This window comes from Alligator sinensis, unplaced genomic scaffold (genome assembly GCF_000455745.1).
Source record: "Alligator sinensis unplaced genomic scaffold, ASM45574v1 scaffold1841_1, whole genome shotgun sequence".
Taxonomy (NCBI): Eukaryota; Metazoa; Chordata; order Crocodylia; family Alligatoridae; genus Alligator; species Alligator sinensis.
In genome coordinates this window covers 341,090-350,970 of record NW_005843034.1, presented here as the reverse complement: position 1 = coordinate 350,970, position 9,881 = coordinate 341,090, and the positions used below count along the sequence as shown (strand labels likewise).

Sequence of the window (9,881 nt, the reverse complement as noted above, 5' to 3'; positions counted from 1 at the left end):
GGGGGAGTTTCTCCCAGTTGGGGGAGGGGGAAGACAGTCATCTTAGAATTGCGTACAAGGAAATCTCACTAAATATACTGTCTGTCATTTAACTGCTGCCAAAAGCAGCATGTGCTTAGCGATGGACACTTACCAAGTTGATTACATGCAGTTAACACTGAGCATAACTATAACACACATGGACCGCATTATTGATGGGAATCTTTTTCTTTTTGTGGCAGGAATCCTAGTCTTGTTTACCAATAGCCAAAAGGCTGATGCATATTAGTGTCTATTAATTACAGCCCCCTCACTGCTTGTTCTTTTTTTAAGCCCTTGAGAGCCATGACATTGTTCTGTTACAGGAAGTTATTTTTCTGCCTTGTTCAGAACTGTTGAAGCCTCTGGAGTAATCTGTCCAGTTTTGGTCACAACACTTTAAGGAAGTGTGACAAATTGAAAGGAATGTAGAAGAGAGAAACAAAAGTTTATTAGATGTCGGAAAACTAGGCAAGCTGCTGTGTGACAACCTTTCTGTAAGTTCTTAAATGTCTGCAGCATTGTAGCCTAATAAAGGTATCTCGACTGGGTAGGTGTTTGGTAAACTAGGAAATACTTATGAGTCAAATCACACTTATGCTACAAGGAAAGGAAATGGGCCAACACCCCTTTCTTTCCTTATGGCACAGGCAACAAATGTGATTTGGCTCGTAAGTATTTCATAGTATACCAAACACCTACCCAGTCGAGATACCTTTATAAAGCTGCAGACATTTAAGAACCTCAGAATTTATTACACTAGGTCAGACTCAAGATGTATCTAGACCAACATCCTGTCCTCCACACAAGTGTAGCGAGATCCATCCTATCATACTTTCCCAGTCACGAGTAGGTTACATCAATAACTTGGGTGTAATAGTCCCTTGTGTACTTTATCATCCATAAATGTTTAATCCCTTTTTAAATCCAGTTATGCTACTGGCTTTCACAGAATCCTGTGGCACAATGTTCCATGTGTTAATGATGTTGTGTAAAACGTCCTTTATTTTTAAATCTGTTGTCTCATGATTTAATTAAGTGCCCTAGTTCTTATGTTAAGGGGTAGGAAATAACACCTCCCAACTTTTTCTACAGCATTTGTCTTTGATAGACCCCTTATTTATAGAATAATAGAAAGAAGGACCAGAAGGGCCCTCTAAAATCATCAAGTCCAGTTCCGTGCCATGGGCAAGAGAGACAATGGTCTCAAACGAGCTCAACGAGGTTCTCATCCAGCCTCCTCTTGAACATGGCTAGGGATGGCAACTGCACCACATCTGCTGGATGCGTGTTCCAGATTTTGGTTAGCCGTACGGGACGTAAGTTTAGGCTAGACGTATGGAAAAAAACTTTTCCTTGACTAACTTGTGCCTATTATACTCCCTCAGCCATCTCCTTATCCAAGCTGAAGAGACCTAGCCTTTTCAATCTCATAGTATGGAAATTGTTCCATACCCTGCTGCGCCCCGCCCCGCCCCCCCCCCAATTTGTCCTTTTACTATTTTTTTTTCTAGTTTTACTTTATGTACTTAATATGCCATAAGTGTTTGCAGGATATGGCCTAAGTATGCTAAAATTGAGTGTCATACCCTGCTTAAGATTTGAGCATGTATTACTGACATGCTTTTCTGGGTAAATGGACTGCTGGTCCTGTAGACAACTTAGTCTAATATTGTCCTTAACAGCTGTTAACAGAAAATATAAGCTTTTGTGGATCACAGGACCACTAAATCTTGTTAGTTTAGCTTATTAAATATCATATGAATGATGTTTTAAAGTGTCATTAAAATAATGTTTGCGGGAAAGTTGAGTTGAAGGTACTAGATTAAGGAGACTATAGTTCTGTTCCTGTTTTCTTTGCTTTTCTTTCTGTTGTAACTCAGCAAAACCATTTATCACTCTGTTTACTTGGGTTTTTTTGTAAATGGGATATTTCAGTCTTAGTACCTGTGTAAGATGGTTAAAGTGAGGTTCATGGATAAAGCCCACTATTGATGTACAGGGTAGTATTCATGCAGAACACTATTGCATCTGAAGAGGGAGTAATCTGATCATATTTTAGAGAAAAGAAAGTGTACACACAGGGTAAGCACATTAGATCCAAAAGTCAGTTACCCCAGCCAACTCTGTATTTAATACTACCAGTGAGGTTTTTTTTCTAAAGTCCTAGTTTAGAAGATGAATGCTTGCATTTGTATTGATTTGCTATATAAATATTGTTTCGCTAGTAAAAAATATGGATGCCAAAGAGAGGGTTGCTTTGATACAGAGGAAATTACTGCTAATTTAATTTGAGGTGATCTGAACATGAGCTGAAAGCAGTTCATAGTGTTAATTTTTCTTTTAGTTTTTCTCACCACTGAATCCCATCAGAGTTCACATTGATATTGGAGCAGATGGAAGAGCAACAGGAGAAGCAGATGTGGAATTTGTAACACATGAAGATGCAGTGGCTGCCATGTCTAAAGATAAAAATCACATGCGTAAGTTTTCTTGAGAGTTGCTTGTTTGGAGGTATCCAGACAGTAAAAAATGGAAGCTAGCAGCCAGCTTGGCTCCCTTGAGTTTGAGAGTATGGAGAAACAGCTTGAGGGGCTGTTAATGTAGTTGGATTCCCCCTAACTTGAGGTTTAGTGGAGGGAGCTCTTCAGAATCTGAAGATGTAGTGTCTAAAATCTGTCCAGACATGCAAGCTTGGATTTGATTCTCCAGCCTCATTTGTTTTGTTTGGTGGCTTGATCTAGTATGCTTATGAAAGATGCCATACTGAAAGCTTGAATACTTCTTAAGGAAACATGAGCAGCAGTAGTACAAGTCTACTTACACTGCCTTGCCAGTAAATCTCAGTCCAGAAGCTTTAAGTCCTAGTCCTTTAGACTGTCCAAGGTACAAATTGTGACTGTCTTCAAAATTAACATGGAGAAACAGCCTTCTAGGGATTGGTCAGATGATACCAACTCAGTCTCATAACCTTTCCCCACCCCTCCCCCCAAACTGTTTGGTAACTCTGGAGTGAATTTCAATTTTTGTCTTCTAACCTTTCAAATAAAGTCATAAGTAGCTGTTTCTTCTATTTTCTTAAAGAACATCGATACATTGAATTATTCCTGAATTCAACTGCTGGAGGTGGCTCTGGAATGGGAGGCTATGGCAGAGATGGAATGGGTAAGTATGGATTCAGATCTTACTTCACTTCTATGTTTAGGGAAATAAAGTTTCTAACGATGTATTGCTCTTATTTTTCAGATCAAGGAGGTTATGGCTCTGTTGGCAGAATGGGAATGGGTAGCAATTACAGCGGAGGGTACGGAACACCTGATGGCTTAGGTGGATATAGTAAGTAGTGGGTTTTGTTTGTTAATTGTTCTAATAATTTTACTTGTTTTATAATTATGTAGCTACATGACTCCTAACTGTTTGGATTTTATGGAGTTTTAGGGAGAATCTGCACTTCATTACAGTTATATACTTGTAATACTTTAAACTCCATTTCATCCACAGTCATAGGTTGAGAACCTTCAAATACTTTTTTTTTTCAGAGCTGTGAGTACATTACTTAATATTTGTTACCTTTTATAGGTCGTGGCAGTGGAAATAGTGGTGGATACTATGGACAAGGCAGTATGAGTAGTGGTGGATGGCGTGGAATGTATTAAAGAACAGCTTTGCTTCCGCAGAATATCCTGGAAGAAACAGTATCTGGTCTACTAGACTTTCTTACAAAATTAAATTTCTTTTGTATTTTAAGAACTTTATAATGACTGAAGGAATGTGTTTTCACACTATTATTTGGTAAGCAACAGATTGTGATGGGGAAATCTGTTTTCTGTAGGTTTTATTTGTTGCATACTCTGACTTTAAATAAATTTTTATATTCAAACCACTGATGTTGATACTTTTTATACTAGCTATTCCTAAAGATGTATTGCATATTGAAAAATAGTTGGTTTAAGATGTTGTACCATTGGTTCAATTAAAGGTGGTTGTGCTGTATCTCCTCTAAACACTGATCCAGTTTACTAAGTAAGGCATAACAATGCTGAATTGAAGGTGTGCTTGGTTTAAAGGGAAAAAGTAAAGTACAATAATTTTTAGTTAAAACCTATTTCTATGTTGGCTTCCAGGAAAAGTATATATAGATAAAATCCCACAGCAAATTAGTAAAATATGGGTATAGAGGCTAAAATTTGCAAAATGTAGCTTGACATGAAAAACAAAGATAGCTATATTTCCCCCCTCCCCGCCAATATACACATAGGCTTGTTGATTGGTATCAGTGTTCCTAGAACAGTCAAATTTATTTCCGCAGTTTTGTATTTTATTTAGTAATCTACACTAGCACAATTTCTTTTTTTATCTACCAATCAAAATATCCACATCAAAATTAACTTAAAACAGTACAATTTTATTTTAATCGTTCTGTAGGAACAAAACTCAAACAAAGGGGTTGAGGGCTAGTTAATTAAAAATCCAGTTTTATTATAACTTTATTTTACAAATACCCAAAACATTCAATAAGAAGAGTTAGAGGGATTTTTAAAACATCTAACGGTCTCATTCAATTGGGTTTTGAAAAAATGCACAGGTAGCTTTTGCAGTTGAGTAACTGACGATGATTTGTATCTTCTGAAAATTTGGCAGTTCCTCTTCTGAGGTGTAAAGCCTGTGAGGCTTACTGTGTTTTGTAAAATGATTTGCCATCCAAACACATCTCAAATGAAGGCAAGAGTTAAAGTGAATACTTGCTTAAATGACTTTTACTAAAGCCCAAACACATCTTGTTATAATGCTTTTGTACATTTATGACACAAGATGTACAGAAACATATTGTTTGAAGGCACTTTAACACATGATGTATGATGAAGAAAAAAACGGTATTACATTTCTTCCTCAGCCAGTGGGATCTTCCAAATTAATTGCTTGTCCTCAATGCCTCCCTATAACTTGTCAAATGTGATCTTGGGTATTGAAAGTTTGTCACCTGTTTTGCTAGTAATGTGTTGTTTGTATGTAATAAATGTCTTATTGTGGGAGATAACAGAATGGAGTATGTTTTGCTAGAAAGCGTTCTTGTCAGATTGGTCCGAGCTTCACAAATTAGCTGACAATGATGTGGCATTAAGACACTGTTTTAAAGAATAAATTAATTCTTCCTTGACTGCTTTCCCCTTCATCCTTCTCAAGAGGAAAAGAAAAGGCTGTTACCATCTCTTGAAAAATACTCTCTAAAGAGTTACTGGATTCTATGCTGTTAAATGTATAAATGACACTTAATGCCTTTAACCCATTACAACTAGTAGGCTACTATGAGGCATCTAAGAGTTTTCCATGCATTTAATGAACTATTCTACAGCACCGGGCTTGTTTGAGAAGCCTTAACTAATACTACAGAGGTTTCCAGGAGAGTTCAGAGTTTAGACATTTTTAAAGAAGCTGGCACCTATAATCACTTTGAGCTTTAAAACTTGTGATCAGTTATGCATGTGTGTGTGCGCATCATCACCAATAATAACTCATACGTAACATTTCTAATGTGAAACAGTCCATTTGTAATCAAGACTGTGAATGAACAGAATTCTAGCCAAATAGGCAGGAGTCAGGTAAGCAATAGTACACAGCAAATAGTATGATAGTAATCCAAAGTGAATCACTTAATGTTTTTTCACATTTGAGAGACTAGTAGAGCTTACTAAGTACCTGCATCCAGAGTAGCTGCTGAAGCTATATGTGCCCCTGACTTGTGTTTTTGTTTCTGTTCTTGAGACTGCACACACTCCTTTTAGTTGATTTCTTTATAACTTTTTCAAAGGTGAATAAAATAAGTCCTCCTTTATCACTGCAGACTTTATGGAATGAAGCAGGGTGCCTTCAACAAGATTTTGCTGTAAGAAACAGTCATGAGCAACTTAACACCTTGCAACAGTTTGCTTTTGCCTGTTTTCAGTCATAGCCATGATTCATAGATGCTAGGGTCAGAAGGGACCTCAATAGATGATCTAGTCCGACCCCCTGCATAGGCAGGAAAGAGTGCTGGGTCTAGATGACCCCAGCTAGATGCTTATCTAACCTCCTCTTGAAGACCCCCAGGGTAGGGGAGAGCACCACCTCCCTTGGGAGCCCGTTCCAGACCTTGGCCACTCTAACTGTGAAGAAGTTCTTCCTAATGTCTAGTCTATTCTAACTGTGAAGAAGTTCTTCCTAATGTCTAGTCTAATGATGGTACAAGGAGTTGGAAAGAAGCAAAGTTTGTGAGGTAAAGTAACATTTATTCAGTTGGCCCAAAAAATTATGCTGCTTTTACTTCATAAACCTAGCTTCAGTCACTTAGTCATGAATATAAGATACTGAACTAAAGTTACTATTTCAAGGTTTATAAACATGAGAAGTACTTAGTTTTCTTCACTTTTATAAAAGCCAGTCATTAGGGGCAAGACTGGAAAATACTCTCAAATCTAAGTCTTAACAGCTTCAACGTCTAGAATGTTTACACACAAAAGATATGAAATGACTTCTCAAAGCAGGTTTGGCAATAATGAGAAGGCTTTTATGAATGTTAACTGCTAGCAAGGGAAAGCAGATACAGTATTTAGTACATTCTACCGTACTACTTTCTTGGACATTTTCAATAGTGATTGCATCCCCCCGCCAAATAGTATTCAGCTCTTTTTTTTTTTTCTAGAAAAGTCTAGTTCTGGCTTGTTCTTTACTACTGAAGAGCAGTTTAAAAATGTGGCCAAAGCTAAGGTGGAAAAGGACTGAAGCAAAATTTATTTTGCTCTTCCTCTAGTAATGCAGGAATATCTACTTGTGGGTACTAATACTGGAAAAAAGGCAGTTTAAAACATTAATGCTCATTCTTTTTAGGCTTGTGCAGATATGCCTCCAAAAAATATTAGCTCTTGCGTGTTTTTTTTTTTAACTACAGAAAGAACAGCAGTTCTTTCATGGTGGAGAAGTCAGAAAATCTAACATTAAAGCATTCTGATGTTATGGATTACTACTAAAAAGCTCTATCTGTATGTTGTGAATCCTGCAGGTGTTTGCAAACCTAACAATATTGTGTTATACTCTACAACACCCTTAAAAGGATCTTACAGGACCCAGACTGAGAATTGTCCGTTTAAAATGGGTATTCAATCTCTGGCCTGCAAGGCCATGTCAGCCAGCCCCTAGGTCACCCCACAGATGCAGAAACTGGCAGCACGGGAGCAGTGTTGGTGTTAATTGGCACCCCTACTTGCCAAATTTCCAAACATGGGGATCCCTGCAGTTTGGATGACAGGACCTTGCATGCTAGAGTGCACTGTCAACCATGTGGCAGGGACAGCATGTGGGGTTGCTCAAATGCACCATATCTACTGCACAACTGGAATATGGAGCACCACTGGTTTAGAACATTTTAAAGCAGGCTGAAGGGAGCAGTCTTCCTCCAGAAGGACTATTACTACAGATACGATGATTGGTTTGGATTTTGTTTTTTTCAAGCTTACAACCATATCCGTGAGGGATACACTTAAAAGGTCATCAGGTAGAAAGATGCTTACTAGCTAGTGGTTTTCAATAGTGTTTAAGTAGTACAACACTCACAGGTACTAATAGCAGTGGATTACCTGCACTGGTAGCACAGTAGCTGATTGTGCATTCAAGCTTACAAGCAGTAAGTAAGTGGTCAGCTGTCCAGGAGATAGTGTTCTTCCTGCTCATGGCTATGCAAATTGAGGGAGACAGGACTCTGTTTCATTTTGTCAATACCCTCACTTAGGCCTGTAAGAGTTGAATTCTCAGTAAGGATACAGAGGAATATTGCAGAACCCAGTTACTATAGTACTTGCTTTTAAACTATGTTGATGTATTTAGGGCAAGGAGATCAAAACTCTCCATCAGGCTAGTGTGAAGAGAGATTTCTATCCTTTAAGAGAGCATTATCCCTGTTGTTACAGCATGATACAAAAACCCTAAAAATCAGACTAGTTAGCTTCAAGCAATACAGAAAATGGATCAAGTAGGAAATTCCATCTGCCTTTTTGGGTAAAAAATACATATATTTAAAAAAAAAAGAAAATTGAAACATTTTTCATATATTTAGTATATACAAGCAACTCTGACATGCTACATTTGTAATTATGTCTTCACAAAAATATTAAAACTTATTAGGGGTTCACCAATAAAGTTTTTCTCGGCCGATACCAATGGCCAATTATTAACCAGCCATATCAACCAATACCAGTCCAATAGCCAATTTACAGGAATGCAGCCCGGCAGCTTGGAGAGCAGCCTCCTCTCAGTAAGTCTCAGAGGGGGAGGGGCTTGGGGGCAGCAGATCAAAGGCCCCCACAGTGGAGAGAGCAAGGCAAGGGCACAGGCAGGTGCTCCCCAGTCAGGGGGGGTGGATGCATCTCCCTACCAGCGTGTGCATCCCTGGGGGAGATATGGGGGGCATATGCCCCCCCTGGATTTGTGCACAAAGTGAAGATGGGCTGCCCACTGCAGGTTCAGGGCCAGGGGCTGCGCTGGCCTCTACCCATGGTGGGGGGCTGGGCAGGAGCTGTGCTCAGAATGGGTGGGAGCAGGGTAGACTTAGCTGCACGGGGTAGGTGGCAGCAGCAGTGGCACTAGGGAGAGGTTTTGGGGGGGGCTATGGCCACCCCAAACTTCCCCTTCTCCATCCCATGCAGCTGATCCCACCCTTCCCTTGCCTGCCCTGAGCACAGCCCCAGTTCACCCCGCCAGTGGGAAGAGGCCGGCACAGCCCCCGCCCTAAGCCCTTACCCCGTGCACAAATCCAGAGGGGTACATGCCTCCCCTGAGGGTGTGCAGAGCAGTGGGGAGCTGTCCTCCCTGAATGAGCCACCTGTGGCTCCTCCCTGTGCCCTGCCCCAGGGTCACATCCACCATCCTGGCTGGGCAGCACCTGCCCCTGCCCCACTCTCCCTCACCGTGTGGGTCCTTGATCTGCCCCCCGTTTCTCCCAGCCCCCCCCACCCCCTCCCGACTTACTGGCAGGACGCTGCTCTCCAATCTGCAGGGCTGTATTCTTGGCTGCATGTATGCTGCAGCTATGTACATTAGGGCTGTGCGAAACGGCAGCATTCCGTTTCAACATTGATGGAACTGTTCCATTTCAACTTTTGTTTTGAGTCAAAACAGCTGGCCCATTCCATTCCGTTGAAACAGTTTCAACCCTGTTTCGACCATAGGATATAATGAGGAAGGTCGAAACAGCCTATAACTTTGTCATTTCTGGCCTGATTTGGATGAAATTTGCAGGAATGGTAGCCCCTTATGAGGCCTGCCAAGTTTCAAGGAGCTAGGTATAGGGGGTTTGAAGAAATTGCACCCCAAAGTCTTGAAAGCAAAACTTGTGTCACATGTATGTGTTAAGCCACAGCGAGGTCAAAACTGCAGGCATGCTACCCCTGCTGAGGCCACGAAGCCTGCTAAGTTCCAAGGAGATAGGTGTGGTGGTTCTGGGGCCCTGCACCTCTACCTGCTGACAGGCAAAACTTGTGACATGGGTGCTTGTGCAACTGTGTCTGTCTTGGGGCACAGGGGGTGTGTGGAAACTACTGCACGTCTAGCTGCTAGGCCCTTTTGTGGCCACAAAGCCTGCCAGCTGTTAAGGAGATAGATGCAGCGGGGTCCTGGGGCCCTGCACCCCTAGCTGCTGACAGGCAAAACTTGTGACATGGGTGCTTGTGCAACTGCTGCCTCTCATCAGGCAGCAGGACTGAAGATCCCCCATCACTTACCACCACAGACCTGGGGGTAATAATTGACCACAGTATGAACATGAGCCGGCAGTGCGACACTGTAGATAGCAGGGCCAACAATACCCTGGCATGCATCAATTGATGCATCTCCAG

General features: G+C 40.9%; 2 protein-coding genes across 5 annotated transcripts in view; one reads left to right on the top strand and one right to left on the bottom strand.

Moving 5' to 3' along the window:
- The window catches only part of HNRNPH3 (heterogeneous nuclear ribonucleoprotein H3), a 7,282-nt gene extending 3,384 nt beyond the window's left edge, over positions 1-3,898 (top strand). For all 3 annotated transcript variants that reach the window (XM_006036855.3, XM_006036854.3, XM_025193234.1), the window contains 4 exons: positions 2,366-2,501; positions 3,103-3,183; positions 3,265-3,354; positions 3,598-3,898. In XM_006036855.3, coding sequence (XP_006036917.1) covers positions 2,366-2,501; positions 3,103-3,183; positions 3,265-3,354; positions 3,598-3,674 — 384 coding nt within the window. In that variant the 3' untranslated portion in view covers positions 3,675-3,898. The remainder of the gene's footprint in view (positions 1-2,365; positions 2,502-3,102; positions 3,184-3,264; positions 3,355-3,597) is intronic.
- Positions 3,899-5,180: 1,282 nt separating this feature from the next.
- The window catches only part of RUFY2 (RUN and FYVE domain containing 2), a 68,470-nt gene continuing 63,769 nt past the window's right edge, over positions 5,181-9,881 (bottom strand). The window contains exon 18 of one of the 2 annotated variants that reach the window (XR_003092048.1): positions 5,181-5,900. Coding sequence is in view for 1 of the 2 variants with exons in the window: in XM_025193232.1 (XP_025049017.1) it covers positions 7,777-7,782 (6 nt within the window). In the remaining variant the exon portion in view is untranslated. Of the gene's footprint in view, positions 5,901-6,144; positions 7,783-9,881 lie in introns of those variants that run through there. The other variant, XM_025193232.1, reaches the window with a different exon arrangement.